Raw genomic sequence first — 19,761 nt, forward strand, 5'->3', positions numbered from 1 at the left:
CCACACCACCCGCGGAAGCGCTGCGAATAGCCTCGAAGTGTCTCGAAGCAAAGCCAGTTTCCTTTCGGCGCCCATGTTAACAGATTGTGTCATCCACGCCGGCTGCGCCGCACCGCGCAGCTCCGTGGCCGGCTCACGCCCTGCAGCGATCGTTTCGGCGTCTGGTCTATTTTCTGGTCTATTTTTTTTTCTCCACAATCAAATATCAATTTTCACATTCGAAGGTCCAATTTTTTTCCAAATTCGAATTTAAATTCGAATTTAGAATATTCGTTGACAGCCCTACTGCTAATACTGTAATTTATTAAAAACCACACTCAGCAGATGAAGCACAGTTTACCAAAGGTTAAGAACAGATATTTCTATAAGTCATTTAAGGGGTACTCTTTTAAAGATCTGATAGAAAAAATGCTGATTAGGTTGTCAGGGGTTGTTCTGGCTTTTACTCAGAGACTACAATCATTCTAATAGAAAGCCTGCATTACAAACCCAGCATGCAACAAAGTCAGGATGTCAGAGCATGAGGTTTTATCAGCCTGCAGAAATTGTTTCACCGAAAAAGGAGAATAAAATCAAAATAAATAAATCAGCTTTTCTAAAGCATTTAGACATATATGGGATCTGGCTGAAAAATGAAAATATCCTCTTAAAAACATGAAGGCACCAACATATAGGTCAGTAATCCTTCTTTGTTGTGATAGTTATTGTCTGACAAATCATAAAGCCTGGGATAAATGGACACAGCCAAAATAACTTTCTCTTCCATTTTCTTGGTTTTTTGGTTACCAGGGTGACGAGTCCCGCCCCATGTGATTGGTTGCCTGAATAGGTGTGGCTGGTGACGTCACCAGTGCCTTTCTGAAAAGTTCTGAGATTTTTTACTTTAATACTCGAGGTGGTCGCACAAAAACGTTGGAGCGCTCTTTTCATTCATTCATTCATCTTCTAACCGCTTCATCCTCTTGAGGGGGGGCTGGAGCCTATCCCAGCTGACATCGGACGAGAGGCAGGGTACACCCTGGACAGGTCGCCAGACTATCGCAGGGCTGACAAATGGAGACAAACAGCCATTCACGCTCACATTCACACCTACGGACAATTTAGAGTTATCAATTAACCTAGTCCCCAACCTGCATGTCTTTGGACTGTGGGCGGAAGCCGGAGTGCCCGGAGAGAACCCACGCTGACACGGGGAGAACATACAAACTCCACACAGAAGGGCTCCCACACCCGGGATCGAACCGGCAACCCTCTTGCTGTGAGGCGACAGTGCTAACCACCACACCACCGTGCTGCCCGGAGTGCTCTTTCCTTATTAGAAAATTACATTAATTGAAAAATGACGCCAGCACTGGGGGAAAAAATGCATATGGACACACGTCATCAAGTAATCCACTGAATACAAGTGATAAATGCATTTATTGTACTCACATAGCTATTGCGTTTCCTCAGTGTACTTTATGGCTGCCACAACAATTACATACAGTGTGTGAATTTCATTTTTGAAAGCTGTATGATGATATGTGGGAAAACTAGTGATCGTCTATGCTTTCTTAAATACAGTGTGATGACACACTAAATATCTAACAGCCACAACAACGTTGTGACGGCTGGTATTGTTTTCAGCCCGTCAGTCAGTATGTGCGTGTGTCATAAAGGTGAAACATGGTCCAGGTGACACCAACTGTAGCAGGAACTACCACATAAACCGCAGGTTTATAGCGATCCAAGTTAAGGTCGAGTTCAAAGATGGGTGTGATCTGAACAAGGGGGCTAGGAGTAGGGGATAGAAAGAACGACTTTACGCCCCGGCTCAGGAAACTTTACAGATATGCAGCTGAGATCACAATGAAGGCAAAGTTCAAAGATGGGTGTGGTCCGTCAAAGGAGGGGAAGAGAGTGCTTTTGTGAAATGAAAACAGACTTTGGAGATATAGCATTTTGAAATTAAATCTGCTGAAACTGAAAAATAATACTAATTAAAAAATAACATCAAATTAATATTGTCTTTAAAAATGACCTCCAGTGAACTCTGATACTGTGAAAAAGGAAGGATAGAATATTATTTCATCATAACTACATATATGATCAAATCTGTTGGATTATTTCACATAATGGTCAAATAACAATATTGTGTATTTATTCATATGTTTATTTATTTCAGTGTCTTTCATTTAATCTTACACAGTACAAACAAGCATCATTTTTGCAAAGCCAGGTTTTGAACACGTTACATATACTTTATTCAGGAATTTCATCTACTAAACTCAACTAAAAGTCATGCAGTGAAGCCTCACATGATGATATAATACTGATATATTAGTGTCAACTGATGAATGAATGAATAAATCACCACATCAAATCATAACACTCCAGTGAAATGTCCTCCTGTCAGTTCCTTCAACTTGTGCATTGAAATATAATACTTTTTTGTCTCTTCTTACATTGTAGTAAGAAGAGGCAGCTGTGCATGTGTTTATAGAATACCTAATGTTTAACATAGCTTACTTACACATACATGTGTATACAAATGTAACACTGTGCAGGAGAGGTTAGAAGCCAAAAACGATTCATGAAGATACACAAAGACTGCATAATTCATCAAACTTTCTTTTTTGTTTTCATGTTTTGACCAAGGTTTGTGTCAGCAGAATGTTGGTCTATCAATTTAATCAACCAATGTTATTTATAAAGTCCAATATCACAAATCACAATTTACCTCATAGGGCTTTACAGCAGAGGACATTCCTCTGTCCTTGGGACCCTCGCAGCAGATAAGGAAAAACTCCCCGGGTCGCTGAGGAAGTCGTCTCCAAAGGTAATCATCTGTCTCAGTGCATTTATTATCAGTGCATTCATGTCATCACTGATGTTGGGATCTGGATCATAGTTCTTCACAAGAAAGATGCTGTTTAGTGGAATGCCCAGCAACATGTTTACTTCATTGACCTGAGTATGAAAGTAACAGTATTTTAGTTAATCAGTAAATCACAGAGTGACGACCACATGAGATTTTTGTTTGGAAATACTGAGACTGAAATTGGAAATTAAATTCTAACATTAAAAGTCTAAAAATGATTTAAAAACGCCAAATACAAACTTACCTGTTCCTTCAGGTAGATGCTCTTATAGGCATTGTTTAGATTTTGTTTCACCTCAGGACAGGCTAAATCAACTTTGGTGAGAATAGCCAGTTGGGGAATATCTGTCAACACAGAAACCTAATCAATATTTTAAACATTTGTTTTGCTGGTATTTTGAGTCATAAAACCCCACCTGGCACCATTATTCCACACAGAGTAATAACTATGTGCTGTCTGCTCTTACCCAGTTCATTGGCTGCCAGTCGGACTTCTCTCATCTTCTTCACCACTTCATCACTCATTATAGATAGTTGGTCAGCAGGAATGACACAAACCAGAACGTGAACTCTGTCATTCAGAGTGGGATATGACCTGTAGTATCTACTACCCTCCTGCAATGGACTTTTGGGATTGAACTAGAAGACAATGAGAATGCAGTGATATTATGTTTTTGTTTAAATAATGCCATTGTCTCATGCACATGAAGACGCATATGTGCATGCTGGTAATGCAACACACATTCCTGCCAATAGCTTCACATTATTCCCCTGATCTACAGGTGGCAGTAATACACCATAAATGAAGAAATGCAAAGGCAGTAGAAACGAAGACTTCTTGCTGTGGTAGTTAGGGAATGAGGACGAAAAATCATTTGTCAAACCTCAAGGATACACATATTGGCCCTCATTTATCAGTCTGTCTTACAAACTGATGATGTGTACAAGTGCATCAAGAGATGTATTTATCAACCTGGTCTAATCACACTTATCACCCAGCCAGATTTACTGTGCTGCACTGCAAGTCCTGGCTGACTCAAACTTGCGTGCACAAGCTGAGACCACATTGATAAATGCTGAGCTTTGTGTAGAAATCACGGTACGCCCAGTCAGAGCATGTGAGCGGAGCGGGTGAAAATTTCCGCTCCTCGCTCGCAGACCTGTCACTTTGCGCCGCTAGTCCGCTCCGCTTGGTTCTGCGCATTCTTCACTCCGCTCCACTCCATCATAAATTTTATCCTGTTCCACTTGCTCACCACTCCAAAAGAACTGCGTCGTACTACCCTAACCTGTAATCTTCTATTCACAAATAAAACGGGGTCTGCCCATTTTTCCGACAGCCCATTGGTCCGACAGCCCATTGTTCCGACCATATTAAACCCATTGTNAATACACCCGCTGGGAGCCCAGTATTGTTTCATATGTTGGTTTCATAAATAAGCAGTGTTGGGGTAACGCGTTACCGCCAAAAATGGCTTTTTCAGGAACGAGTAGTGTAGGGCACTACTGTCCCTAAATGCAGTAATCACAATGCAGTTACTAATCAAACGCTTAAGTCGTTACTTGCGTTACATAAATTCATCATTAGATCTTCCCCTTACTTAAGAGTTAGTGACGACGGGCTTCAGGCTGTTGCCAACGGGTCATCCTCCATGTCTAGCCGGTCAGCAGCGAACACAGACGCGGGGACAAGCCAGAGGATGGGAGAGTTTCTGCCGCAAACAAGCACCGAGACCTGGGGAGACAAGGGAGCAGCTTCATGTGTTCACAGCAGATAGCAGGAGCAAGGACAGACGTCTCACTCCGCTACTCTGTGCTGCAACGGAGCACACACTTTCAGTTTATAATTTTAACGTCCGTTGTCCGACTAAGTATTGATAACATGCTTAATATTTTACAAATTCGAGTTTTTTTATTTGATGAACATGGCGCTGATATGCAAAAATGAACAAAATGACTGTGTGGCAGTGGGCAAGTAATATAATCATACCACCTTTACACACAGTAACCAACCCCCCCCCTGGCATAACAACTTCTCTGGCGGAAACCCTGCAAATACTTAAGGAGAGAAAGAGGGAAGTCTGCATAGGGGCCTACCTTGTGAACCAGCTGTGCAATGAACAAGAAGCTCTGGCCTGACACCTTATGCAACAGCCTAATAGCATTTTGGATTTCAGTCTTCGCTACATTTACAGTGATGGGAGAAAACATATGCTTTATACAAGTGAGGGGGCACAGTGAATGAAGTGGGGGAGCATTGCTCCCTGGTGCCCCCTCAGTGAAGCCGACTCTGGGTATATCCATCTAGTTAACTATACCTACCTTAGGATTATTACACATATATAAGTTTTAATACTATTTCATTAACTGGCAAATTATGTGACAATGCATTTCAGGTAATTTTAGAGTAACTAGTAATGTAACGAGAATTGTTACTAATTACTTTCTCCAGGGAGTAATCAAGGGAGTAAGGGATTACTTTTTTTCCCTAAGTAGTGTGTAATGTGTAATACATTACTTTTTTGAGTAACGACCCCAACACTGTAAATAAGGGCCAATATGTTTGAGTGAGTAAGACTGAATGTACATGTAATTATTTTTTTTCTTTACAACAAAAGAATGTACATGTAATTATTTTTTTTCTTTACAACAAAACTCCACAGGGCCCCTTTTATCATGTCAGAGTTCAAAGGACTGTACCTGGTAATTTTCTGCCACATGTCCTCTCAGGGCCAGTTTGACGTCTTCCACATCAACTCCTCTGTCAGTGTCTTTCTCAAAGCCCATGATGTCATTGAAAACGAAAGGATAAAGGCTCTCTGAACCTTTTTTGATCTTGTAAGTTTTGTACTGTAAAGTAGAAGGTGCAATTATTATCGTTATTATTAAAACAAACACAAATATCTACAACTGCTTTATTTTATTCAGCAAAGAAACCCGCACTGACAAAACAATTTTTGGGTGAGGTACAGAGGATGAGCTGAGGAGTCTTACAGCTATTGGAAAGAAGCTGCTCAGTAATCTGGTACATCAGCAGATACTTTTGTATGTCAGACAGCAGCAGGGTGAACAGGCCGTAAGATTTTTGCTTTGAATCACGACAATCAACAGTTATAAATACCTTTGTGGTGTAGCTGCTCCCAGAGATTGCATCTGTTGGAGCTCGACCAGCAATTCTGCCTTGTAAAACAGTGTCAACAGAGTTGATGAAACTGGACTTGCCGGCACCAACTGGTCCATAGAGAAGAATTCTGAGATGTTTGACGTTCCTGTACCCAGGTTTGTACGATTTCACAAAATCGAGATCTTCCTCTTTGTTCCTGTTTCATGATGGAAAATCGTTGGATTAAAATACTGTTATTGTTATTATTGAATGCATTTACGGCACATTGTGTTTGCTGCTCTGTTGTCACACACATCAACCAGTCAACACAGCAACAAAACACTTCAGTGATGTGTCAAGGAGCAGAACCACACATCGAGGCCAAAATGGCACCACACAGACTTTAATTCAGACTTTAATGTATTAATACTCACTGCGGCAGATTCCTCCATGGCGTACTTAAAAGTGCTGAAGAGCAGATAACATACGTTGACACAGAGTAAAACAAAGCTGTATTTTAATTTCAACATTATCCATGTATATTATCATAAAAATTTAAATAACTTCTGCAATATTTTTGAACATCATACAAGAAGGTGAAAGTGACAGGTCAAGACTTACCTCCCCCCATAGCTGTAAGGGAAGACATTTACATGTAAATGTGCATGAATTCAAATAAGACAAATAAGAAAATCTGGAGAAATCAAATGCTGACATAAGTCGGAGACTCTTATCTAAGTATTAAAATGTTTATTTTATTTTTAAAGGGACATAAATTAATAAGGATGCACGATAATATCACCACGTCATCAATATTTAACAATATCGGCTTTAAAATGAATTATCAGAAATCAGCTTTTTCTTAATTTGCACAATGAATGAATTTTACATACATTTAAAAGTATTGTATTTCATGTCTCCATCTGCTGGTGGGCCATCATGATAAAAGTATGCATGCATAATATGATGTTAATTTCACTGCAGAAGGGACTTGATGATCACTAAAATTGGGTGGGGAAAAAACTGAACATATCGACATCAGTATGGGTCAAATGTGTTGTTATGTATCGGCACATTGGACACTAGTAAAAAAAAAATCCAATATCATGCATCCCTATAAATTACATACAAGAAAATTATAACAGGAGACAGGAAGGAGATTTTAAAAGCATAGCCTCTACATTTAAATAAATAATAAAAGTCAGGGCAATTTTTACTACAAAGCTCAGTAAAGATTTAAAGTGAAAAAAAAAGATAGAGAAAAAATGAATGGCTCAACTCTACAGTACATAAAACATGTCTTTAATTAAAGTGTCTTCCCTTATAGTGTAAATGTCATAAAAAATTAAATTAATTTAAACCATGAAATAAAACAAGTAAAACATTAACAGTAGGTCAAACTCAGGATTGAGGTTTCATTTCCTTTCATTTTCTAGCTCTACAGAACATTTACAACTTGGAAGGATTTTCTTAAAAGTTAACTGATTTGTGTTCTGTTACTGAGCACACAAATCATCACATAATAAACAAAGTGCACTTTTGCTTCCCAATCAGAACAGCATGTTAAACTAAAGACAGGCATAACAGAAAGCTCTTACCTTCATTTAGTTGCTCTGGACACAGTGACACAGCAGTATTAAGAGGAGCATCTTTTTATAGGGTTCTCCTCTTGCTTTCACTTTCATCCTCAGCAAACCAGATGACTTAAAAAGGAAGTGACTAAGGTCAACTTCGAATGGACTGTTATTATACTTATTTATAAGTGGGGTGGCTCCAATGATAGGGAGCAAGGGACGGAAGATTTCCTCCTGCTTTTACTTTCATTTTCCAGCAAAAAATGTAACTCAAAGGAAACTTTCACTTTTTTTGACCAATAATATTACAGTTACTCCAAAACCAATAAACTCATTAAAATGTTACTTTTGTTGTCACTGCTGACTTGTAATACAACATCACATCAGTGGACTCATTTCCTTTCTTCCTGTGGCAAGAAGACTGTAACTGTACAACTAGGGGTGGGTGATATATATCGTTAACGATAATATCGTCATTGTTGTTTTAACAATGTGCAAATTTACGTTACCGAGTATGCAAATGACTTCACAAAAACAACTGAAAACACATGTTGAAACCAGGCTGAAACCCCAAACTCGTGTTGCACGGTATACCGGGACTAAAATAGTACCGCAGTACTAGAGTATTCCAAACGGTACTATACTGCATTTGGAAAATACCAGTACTTTGAAATTGATTCAATTCATTAATTTAGTTAATTTATTTTACTCATTTATGCACAAAAACACCTTTCTTGTTCCTATTGGAGCACAGATTGCACAAGTGGTGTGTATGACAACACCTGTATCAACATTCGCAGCTGGCGCACGTGAAAAAAGACAAGAGAGAGTTTGCCTCGCAAAGGGAGACAACACAACACCAACTGAAACATTTGAGCAACCAAACCGTGACGTCTGTACCGAGGTACTTTCGAACCACGATTTTTTGGTACCGTTACACCGCTACTATTTATTGTTCTAAAGGTTTGTAGCCAAAAGGACTTTTCCTTAGGAAAAGTATCGAAAAGTATCGAAAAGTATCGAAATTCATATTGGTATGGGTACCGAAACAAAGATTTTGGTATCGTGACAACACTAGCCCAAACATTCACTGAACAAGAGTTACGTAACTTGCGTGCAGCAGCACGCCGCAGTACGTCTAAGTGGTCACATGATCTTTCACTGGCACCTTCCTGGCAGGCCAGCCTGCTGCTAAACAAACATACGCAAGACAACATAGCAACACCGCCCACGGATGCTCCAGCAGCTTCGGAAGACGTGGGTCAACTGTAGTGATAGGTCCCAGCCTGTCAGGCTAAAGTTCGCAGTACCGGAAGACCGTCTACGGAGCTACCTAGCCTAGCCACAGTTAGCTGAACAAAGCAGCAACATGGCACAGTTTCAAGTCTCCCCGCCGGAAAAGGTCACCTTCAAGGCTGAAGACTGGCCTAAATGGATTAAACGCTTCAACAGATTCCGCATTGCTTCTGGATTGGAGACGCAATCAGAAGAGAATCGCAGGAATGTGATCTTTGAGAGAGTAAAGTTTAATCAGCGGCTTCAAGAAACGGGCGAGACGGCCGACAGTTTCATTATGGCGCTGCACTGCCTGGCGGAGCACTGCGGTTACGGGGCTCTACATGATGAGATGGTGGGGGACAGGCTTGTGCAACTTGTCAAATACCATAGCTTTTTTGTTGATGCACTGTCCACCAACTGAAGTTATGAAATACTGGTGGTATGTCAGTGGACATCTGCATAAAAAACTGATGCACAAAGGCACCTTTCACAGCATTATGCCAGTGGCAACAACCTAATTTAAGGAGCTGTAAGATAGTCCTTAAAGGGTGGGTGGGAGGGAAGGTGGCTGGGTCCAACAAACCTGGACTCTCACACAGGAGGTCGCTGTTTGTTTCCCGTGTGAAACCAAATGTCAGTGGACTTATTTTAATAACAACATAGTGTGCTAGAATGATTAGCGTGCTACAGTAGTGATGTATGTCATATGACATTTCTAAACCTTGGGGCGGCAGTAGCTCAGTCCATAGGGACTTGGGTTGGGAACCGGAGGGTCGCCTGTTCAAGTCCCCGTCCGGACCAAAAATATGGAGCGTGGACTGGTAGCTGGAGAGGTGCCAGTTCACCTCCTGGGCACTGCCGAGGTGCCCCTGAGCAAGGCACCGAACCCCCCAACCGCTCGGAGCGCCTGTCATGGGCAGCCCACTCTGACATCTCTCCACTTAGTGCATGTATAGGTCCAGTTTGTGCATGTGTGTGTTCAGACCTGTGTGTAATTGACAACAGAGTGAAAAATTGAATTTCCCCTCGGGGATTAATAAAGTATATAAAATTAAAAAATAAAAATAAAAAATAAAAAATCCTGTGCTTTGTTGCGCAAGGAAGAAAGGAAATGAGTCCACTGATGTTCCCTCCCTCTCTCCCTATCATTGGAGCCATCCCACTTATTAATAACAGTCCATTAGACTTGGTAAATAAGAGTGAAGATTTCCTATAAGTCATGTGGTTTGCTGAGGATGAAAGTGAAAGCAAGAGGAGAACCCTATAAAAAGATGCTCCTCCTAATACTGCAGTGTCACTGTGTCCAGAGCAGCTACATAAAGGTAAGAGCTTTCTGTTATGCCTGTCTTCAGTTTAATATGCTGTTCTGATTGAGAAGCAAAAGTGCACTTTGTTTATTATGTGATGATTTATGTGCTCAGTAACAGAACACAAATTAGTTAAAGAAAATCCTTTAAAGTGAGTAAATTCTCTTCATGTTGCTGTAGTATAGTTACTCTTATGGTGTTATTCTTCTTCTTTTCTCAAAGTTGTAAATGTTCTGTAGAGCTAGAAATTGAAAGGAAATGAAACCTCAATCTTGAGTTTGACCTATTGTTAATGTTTTACTTGTTTTATTTAATTGCTTAGATTCATTACTTGTCTTTTTATGACATTTACACTATACAGAAAAACACGTTGATTATAGACATAATTCAAGTATTTCAAAGTATAGCCTCCAAATTTGAATAAATAATAAAAGTCAGGACAATTATTACTATAATGTTCAGTAAATATGTAAAAGAAAAAAGATAAAGGGAAAAAATGAATGGCTGAACTCTACAGTACAAAATACTTAATTGTTATTAATTAATGGTTTTACCTCCCTCTTGTCTCCTGTTATCATTATCTAGCATGTAATTTATGTTATTTATGTCACGTTAAAAATAAACATTTTAATACTTAGATAAGAGTCTCCAACTTATGTTAGCATTTGATTTTAGGAAATAACAAAAGCCATTTCTCCAGATTTTCTTATTTGAATCCATGCACATTTACATGTAAATGTCCTTCTTTACAGCTATGGGGGGAGGAAATTCATCACCAAGTCCACCTCAACGTATGATGTTCCAAATATTGCAAAAGTTATTTAAATTTTTAGAATGATAATATTTGTGAATAATAACGGATGGTGTTGAAATTAAAATACAGCTTTGTCTTACTGTGTGGTAACATATGTTATTTGCTCCTCAGCACTTTTGAGTGCGCCATGGAGGAATCTGCCGCAGTGAGTATTAATACATATAAAGTCTGTGGTGCCACTTTGGCCTCGATGTGTGGCTCTGCTCCTTGACATATCACTGAAGTGTTTTGTTGCTGTGTTGACTGGTTGATGTGTGCGACAGAGCAGCAATCACAATGTGGCTAATGGATTTAATAATAAAAATAACACAGTGTTTTAATGCAACGATTTTCCATCATGAAACAGGAACAAAGAGGAAGATCTCGATTATGTGAAAACATACAAACTGTGGAACCAAGACGTCAGTCATCTCAGAATTCTTCTCTATGGACCAGTTGGTGCCGGCAAGTCCAGTTTCATCAACTCTGTTGACACTGTTTTACAAGGCAGAATTGCTGGCCGAGCTCCAACAGATGCAATCTCTGGGAGCAGCTACACCAAAAAGGTATTTATAACTGTTGATTGTCGTGATTCAAAGCAAAAATCTTCCACAGTTCTTTAAAGTCTACATTAATTATTATTAATACTTGTCAGTAACTTGATGAAAGTGGATAAAATAGCATCTTGGATTGCTAACCACATTAACGCATTTCCTATGATAATCACAGTTTAGTTGCAGGTTTTTTTTTTCAAACATTGCTTATGTGTTTAGAGTAAGAAAATAAAAAAACACATTAGGAATCTACAAAATGGAGGAAGAAATTAGAATCAGCACAAACTAAAATAAATGAAATGTGTGCAGAAACATCAAATCCTAGCAAAGTGATCCATATATACTGTGAGTGTTAACAGTGTTTAATTGATTAAAACCACCCAGAACAAAACTGAGCACTAGTGATATCAGTAAGATGGTGTGCCTGCACAGAGGGGAAATACAGTACCCCCCCCCACTCACAGCCTGTTCACCCTGCTGCTGTCTGGCAAGTGATACAAAAGTATCTGCTGACGTGCCACCAGATTACTGAGCAGCTTCCTTCCAATAGCTGTCAGACTCCTCAGCTCATCCTCTGTTCCTCACCAAGAAAATGATTTTGTCAATGTGGGTTTCTTTGCTGAGTAAAATTAAGCAATTACAGTTAATTGTGTATATTTATCTTAGATTTGTTAAAATAATGCAAATAATTGCACCTTCTACTTTACAGTACAAAACTTACAAGATCAGAAAAGGTCAAGGGAGCCATTATCCTTTCGTCTTCAATGACATCATGGGCTTTGAGAAAGACACTGACAGAGGAGTTGATGTGGACGATGTCATACTGGCCATGAAAGGACATGTGGAAGAAAATCACCAGGTACAGTACTTTGAACTCTGACGTGATTAAAGGGGCCCTGTGGAGTTTTGTTGTGAAAAAAAAAAAAAATTATATGTACATTCAGTCTTACTCACATACGTCAGGTCTCAGCTCGTGTACACAAGTTTGAGTCAGCATGGTCTTGCAGTGCAGCACAGTTAGTCTGGCTGAGTTGGAAAATTGTGATTAGACCATTTATTTTACTGACATCTAAATATTTGCAGCCACATACTGTATTAATCACCTTAAAAAGTATGGTCACCACCACCTGTGCCCGGCTCTATCTGAAAGCATGGTTACATCATTTTACATAAAAACATCTTAAAAAACAAAGAAACACTCCCAACAGTGTAATTATTTAAATACTAGTAGCCTAGGTGATTAATTTGGACACAGAAGGTGTGTCTGTGTCTCCTGCACCACTTGTTATGCCCAAAATGAAGCAGACCTGATACGCACGGCCACGCACTCCTCCGTCCGGGTCAATTGTAACCTCAATATCAATATTATTTAATATGTAGGCTATTTTTTTTTCTTATTGTGTAATGCAGTGATAACAGATAAAGTGAAAACAGGTGTAGAGACATACTGTATAGACAGATAAGATTACATAAAGTAAGAAAGAGACATACAATAAAAATAAAGACCAAGTAAATACATCAGAACAAAATAAAACAATGTAACACAAACAAGAAGTCGAGCACATGCTGAAACTGATGGGCATACAACACAAGTATACTGCAAAGCGGTATAAACAGCTGGATGTGTGTGTGTGTGTGTGTGTGTGTGTGTTTGTTTGTTGTGTGCGTATGTGCATGTGTGTGTGTGTCAACATTGGGTTGATAAATATTTTTAGGAAGTGAGGAGTTTAGTGAGTTTGAGAAGAAACTGAGAGAAAAAGAAAAGGGTCAACATCATGACCCCTGTCATAAGATGATTTCTGCATTTGGATCTGCGCTAGTCTGTAAGATAGACTGATGAAAGAGAGCCAATGTGTGTATCCTTGAGATCTGACAAATGCATTTTTTACCTCATTCCCTAACTACCACGGCAAGAAGTCTTCTTCTTTCCTGCCTTTGCATTTCTGCATTTCTGATACATTACTGCCACCTGTAGATCAGGGGAAGAATGTGAAACCATTGGCAGGAATGCGTATTGCATTACCAGCATGCACATGGGTGCGCATGTGTGTCGTCATTTGCATGAGACAAACAAAACAGGACCCACACTATTTCAGTAACTGCATTATTTCAGGTCATAAACTCCACAGGGTACCTTTAAGTTATGTTTTTTTCTCACTATTTTGCATGAAACAGTTTTTTTTTTTAAAAAATACATCGCATTGCTCATACAAAACATTATTTGACTGCATTCTTATTGTCTAGTTCGATCCCACACAACGGTTGAAGGAGGGTAATGAAGGCTACAGGTCATCTCCCACTCTGAATGACAGAGTTCACGCTCTGGTTTGTGTCATTCCTGCTGACAAAGTCTCTTTAGTAGATGATAAAGTGGTGAAGAAGATGAGAGAAGTCCGACTGGCAGCCAGTCAACTGGGTAAGAGCAGAGAGCACATAGTTATTACTCTGTGTTGAATAATGGTGCCAGATGAGGTTTTATGACTCAAAATACCAGCAAAACAAATGCTTAAAATACTGATTAGGTTTCTGTGTTGACAGATATTCCCCAACTGGCTATTCTCACCAAAGTTGATTTAGCCTGTCCTGAGGTGAAACAAAATCTAAACAATGCCTATAAGAGCATCTACCTGAAGGAACAGGTAAGTTTGTATTTGGCGTTTTTAAATCATTTTTAGACTTTTAATGTTAGAATTTAATTTCCAATTTCAGTCTCAGTATTTCCAAACAAAAATCTCATGTGGTCGTCACTCTGTGATTTACTGATTAACTAAAATACTGTTACTTTCATACTCAGGTCGACAAAATAAACATGTTGCTGGGCATTCCACTAAACAGCATCTTTCTTGTGAAGAACTATGATCCAGATCCCAACATCAATGATGACATGAATGCACTGATAATAAATGCACTGAGACAGATGATTACCTTTGGAGACGACTTCCTCAGCGACCTGTAGACCAACATTCTGCTGACACAAACCTTGGTCAAAGCATGAAAACAAAAAAGAAAGTTTGATGAATTATGCAGTCTTTGTGTATCTTCATGAATCGTTTTTGGCTTCTAACCTCTCCTGCACAGTGTTACATTTGTATACACATGTACAGTACCAGTCAAAAGTTTGGACACACTTTTCCATTCAAGTAAATGGGAAAGTGTGTCCAAACTTTTGACTGGTACTGTATGTGTAAGTAAGCTATGTTAAACATTAGGTATTCTGTAAACACATGCACAGCTGCCAGTCTGCAAAGATGGATAATCATAAAGCAGCTCTTCTTACTACAATGTAAGAAGAGACAAAAAAGTATTATATTTCAATGCACAAGTTGAAGGAACTGACGGGAGGACATTTCACTGGAGTGTTATGATTTGATGTGGTGATTCATTCATTCATTCATTCATTAATTCATTCATTCATCAGTTGACAATAATATATCAGTATTATATCATCATGTGAGGCTTCACTGCATAACTTTTAGTTGAGTTTAGGAGATGAAATTCCTGTATAAAGTATATGTAACGTGTTCAAAACCTGGCTTTGCAAAAATGATGCATGTTTGTACTGTGTAAGATTAAATGAAAGACACTGAAATAAATAAACATGAATAAATACACAATATGGTTATTTGACCATTATGTGAAATAATCCAACAGATTTGATCATATATGTAGTTATGATGAAATAATATTCTATCCTTCCTTTTTCACAGTATCAGAGTTCACTGGAGGTCATTTTTAAAGACAATATTAATTTGATGTTATTTTTTAATTAGTATTATTTTTCAGTTTCAGCAGAAAAGACAGAACAAAGTGAAATGTCTGTAATAATGTGGAGGGGCCAGCCATGACAGTTACACTGCTTATTAAATTATGTTTGTAAAGAAAAAAATAGGTAGAAAAAAAATTGACATAGAACTATATTAAATACTGTAAAACTTCAATTGATAGCCTGGGCTATTATTACTTAAATCACTGAAATCAACAGGCCTATATTTGGGACTGGCCTTTCATTCCCTTAGCACAAAACTGCTGCTCAGCAAAGATAGGAAACACACACCAATTTATCTCAACAAAACAATATTAAAAACTTGTATTAATTTTTATTAAAAACACTTTTGATTCTTTGGATCTGAGGACCCGTACGGACTGAAGGAATATGAATAACTTACAGGGTAATCAAGGAATGGACACCTAATTTGACGTAGCCAACAACCCAGTTTTATACATCCGAAGAACTTCTATTACAAAAATGAACTGCTTGGCAACCAGACCAGGGGCCTCATGTACAACGACTTGCGTGGATTTCTTACTGAAACATGGCGTACGCTTAAATCCAGAAAACGTTGTACGCACAAAAACATCCAGATGTATGAATCTGTGCGTAGGCATGAATCCAAGTACATTTCCTTTGTACATACATGTGGAATTGAGCGCACATGTTGGGAGTACCTGACCCCACCCTGTCCACGCCCCCATTTAAATATGCAAATTATATTTAAATGAACCCTGCACCTGAGATTCTCCTCTCTGCACGATCAGAAAACTAAAACAAAAGAATGAGTAAGACGGGAAAAAAGGAAAACTTCACAGAATGCAAATGTGAATTGGAGACGCTATGGATACAGGCAGCGCATGGCTCCTCGCCGTGTCGAGCTCCAAGGCCGGCCGCAGCTCTGCGCACAGTTCCAGGAGGATTGCCCTCGGGAACCTAAATATAGATTTTTATCTATATATCTATATATAGCTTAATGAGCAACATAACGAGTAAATCTGAGGCATAGGAAATAATGTTCAAAACCAAGGGCTAACATTTTAAGGAGACCCGAACTTTTGTTTGGTATGCATTTTCAATTTCTCCTAGGTATTTGGGATTAGTAGGACCTGATAGGTATAACAAATTAAATATTGTCAAAGGTAATAAAGTCCCAGTGTCCTCAAATGAGACAACAATAAAGTCCCAATGTCTTCAAACAAGTACTTTATAATAAACAGAGTCTTAGCTTGTTACTTTTGCTAAAATTGGTAAAAGTTGTTGCCATATCAAACTACAAACATTATTTATCATAGATAAAGAAGTTTCAACCATAAATGTGATCAAGTTTTTACTTTGTCCACCTTTGTGTCAGAATCAGCTGCAGACTGACTTGGCAGAGACGGCTGCCATCTTGTTTTTACATGGATTAGTGTATTGTGGTCTTACTACCACTAGATGGCACAAAAAAGTGTCCAAAATTGAGGACAACAGTTGTAAGTTAAGCAGAATGAAGTGTAAGGTCAAGTAAATCCGAAATGTGATGTCCTCATATGAGGACACAGGGACTCAGGAGGACATTGAAATTATGTCTGGGATTTGCTAAAATGATGCAAATAACTAAACCTTCTTTTCTACAGTACACAGCTTATAAAATCCACAAAGACCCTGAGAGCTACTATTCTTTCATTTTTAATGACATCATGGGCTTTGAGCAAAAGACTATCACTGGAGTGAGTGTGGCAGATGTCATACTGGCCTTGAAGGGACATGTGAAAGACGGTTACAAGGTACAATCCTTTCAACTCTGACACTATTTAAAATATCTCCTTTTTTATTCTTTGGCATTTAACACCTTTTTAACCCAAATATGCATTGTATTGTGCCAAATAACAGTCAGCAGTTAATGGTTTTAAATTGTTTTCTAGATCCTACCTGAAAGCCCATTGCAGGGCAGTGATCAAGGCTACAGGTCATCTCCCACTTTGGATGACAGAGTTCACATTTTGGTTTGTGTCATCTCTGCCAACTCAGTGTCTTATAAAACAAAAATCTTTAAAAATCAGTTGTAAAATAAATGTGAAATACAGCCATTAAAGAAGTATGCCCCTCCCCTAAACGAAAATAAAAAAACATGAGTCTCTCCCTGGTGTTCAGAAAACAGATTTGAAGTACTTCCCCCTTTTCGAACCTCCCCCTCTTCTCTCATAAATAACAAATAGTACCTTAAGGGTAAAAAACAGGTTTAATCATGTCAGTGAAGATTCTCAGTCATCCAGGTCATGGTAATCATAAGTGCTAATAGCGTAGGCAACTGGACTTGCTTGCGTTCCTTGAAGACGTTTCGCCTGTCATCCAAGAAGCTTCTTCAGTTCTAAATGACTGGTACGAAGTTGCAGGCTATAAACCCTGTGTGGGTGGGAACCCTTGCAGAGTCGTAGGGGTCACGTGAGCTCTAAGTTTCAGAGTCGTTGACCCACCTGGCCACCATATGAGTCGTTAGGGTCAAGTGGGACCAGGGGTGAATGGGTGTGAAGTCGCCCCCCCCTCTGTTTAACAATGGTCATTCGAGCTTGACGTAGATGGCTTCTTTTACTCCTCTTTCAAACCATCTTTCCTCCCTGGCCAAGATGTGCACATTGCTGCCAAGTAAGTCTATTCAGCTTGACGTAGATAAAGCAATTATTTGTTGCTGTTGGCTGATTGTCATTTCATTTTCAGTGTGTTTGTTATGGACCCGGTGACTCAGTGTGAAGCTGCCACGATTAGTCGACTAATCGATGATTAATCGATTATCAAAATAATCGGTGAGTTTTAGTAGTCGACTAATCGGTTTAAGACATTTTTCATAGAAAAGTACAATAAAAGTACCCCAAAATACTCTTATTGCAACTTCTTACGTTCAGATATTGGCAGCTTTACACACTCTCCCATGACGGTGAACTAAAACCCTTTGGCGTGAGTACGAAACAAGACATTAGATGATATAATTTTGAGGTTTGGGAGAGACAGACTGACATTATTCAACATTTTAACACATTTTTCGATAAAATGATTAGTCGACTAATCAAAGAAATAATCGACAGATTAGTCGACAATGAAAATAATCGTTAGTGGCAGCCCTAGTGTGAAGCCATTTCCCTGAGGTGATCATCCAACTTTCTATTTCAGTTTCTTTCTGTTTCAAACTAAACAATGACTTGCAGATTGTAGCCTAGCTTTTGACCTGTGACTTAACTTCACACTTCACAATCAGCGGGAGCATGCAGATAAAGCTGCATATAGTAAGTATACGTTATATTGAGCTGCCGTCTGCATTAAGCTAAATACTGATGTCATATTTGCACTTGGAAGAAAAAGTCATCTGGTTTGCTGACGATGAAAGTGAAAGCAAGAGGAGAACCCTATAAAAAGATGCTCCTCTTAATACTGCAGTGTCACTATGTCCAGAGCAACTAAATGAAGGTAAGAGCTCTGTGTTATGCCTGTCTTTAGTTTAACATGCTGTTCTGATTGGGAAGCAAAAGTGCACTTTGTTTATTCTGTGATTATTTGTGTAGTTATTTAAATTTTTATGATAATATACATGGATAATGTTGAAATTAAAATACAGCTTTGTGTTACTCTGTGTCAGCGTATGTTATCTGCTCTTCAGCACTTTTAAGTACGCCATGGAGGAATCTGCCGCAGTGAGTATTAATACATTAAAGTCTGTATTAAAGTCTGTGTGGTGCCATTTTGGCCTCGATGTGTGGTTCTGCTCCTTGACACGTCACTGAAGTGTTTTGTTGCTGTGTTGACTGGTTGATGTGTGTGACAACAGAGCAGCAAACACAATGTGCCGTAAATGCATTCAATAATAACAATAACACAGTTCAAATAAACACAAGAAGTTTGTGCTCTAGAGAAAGGATCAACACTCAGTGAAAAACCTAAGCCCTATGATAAGCTAATATGGCAAGGCTTAACTATACAAACCAATGAGCAGTGATAACTAGCATGTCTTTGGGGTCATCGGGTGGGAACCTCCTTTCACCAGTGTTTCGTCTAGTTGGTCCCACGACACCTCCAGGAGGCTAGAGTGATTTCTAGTGTGCCAGAGACACTCCCCTAATGCCAGGTCTCACTGCTCCCCTCCCTGCACCAACCCAATAACCTCCTTTACCTTACTTACTCATGGCTTTCTCAGCCCAAACAGCACTGCCACCTTCAACCAAACCCAGGCTCCATACATGCGAGCTCTAGGTAGAAGCAGGGCTGATACTTCCTTTCCTAGCACATTCACCACACTCTATTTCACACGCTACATAGCATAACTACAATATAAGCTAAAGTTAAAGGAGCTAAATAAACTTACAGGATCAGCAAACACACTCACCTTGCCGCATGGCCTCAAACTAAATGGATTCAAATAGGCCACTCCCACACTTAAATACTTCCTCTTCCTGGATTTCCTCCTGAGAGAAAGTGGATCTCTCCACCTGATCTCAAGGAGTTATGTGCCCTGCTTAGTAGTTCCCCCTGCTGGCCCCCAACTGACATTA

General features: G+C 39.2%; 3 protein-coding genes across 4 annotated transcripts in view; 2 read left to right on the forward strand and 1 right to left on the reverse strand.

Annotated features, from left to right (window-relative positions):
- LOC126406075 (interferon-induced protein 44-like) overlaps positions 1-19,761 on the forward strand; it is a 197,300-nt gene that overhangs the window by 97,135 nt on the left and 80,404 nt on the right. The window lies entirely within an intron of this gene.
- Positions 2,148-4,654, reverse strand: LOC126406078 (interferon-induced protein 44-like). The gene is made up of 4 exons (XM_050070219.1): positions 4,462-4,654; positions 3,328-3,499; positions 3,105-3,205; positions 2,148-2,949 (listed from the first exon to the last, which is right to left on the reverse strand). Exons 2-4 carry the CDS (start codon positions 3,383-3,385, stop codon positions 2,731-2,733), a joined length of 378 nt encoding a protein of 125 aa, XP_049926176.1. The 5' UTR covers positions 3,386-3,499; positions 4,462-4,654; the 3' UTR covers positions 2,148-2,730.
- On the forward strand, positions 10,093-15,072 carry LOC126406074 (interferon-induced protein 44-like). Its single transcript, XM_050070214.1, has 8 exons — positions 10,093-10,137; positions 10,875-10,913; positions 11,048-11,081; positions 11,283-11,481; positions 12,179-12,328; positions 13,714-13,885; positions 14,008-14,108; positions 14,264-15,072. Exons 2-8 carry the CDS (start codon positions 10,877-10,879, stop codon positions 14,423-14,425), a joined length of 855 nt encoding a protein of 284 aa, XP_049926171.1. The 5' UTR covers positions 10,093-10,137; positions 10,875-10,876; the 3' UTR covers positions 14,426-15,072.

This window comes from Epinephelus moara, chromosome 18, assembly GCF_006386435.1.
Source record: "Epinephelus moara isolate mb chromosome 18, YSFRI_EMoa_1.0, whole genome shotgun sequence".
NCBI lineage: Eukaryota > Metazoa > Chordata > Actinopteri > Perciformes > Serranidae > Epinephelus > Epinephelus moara.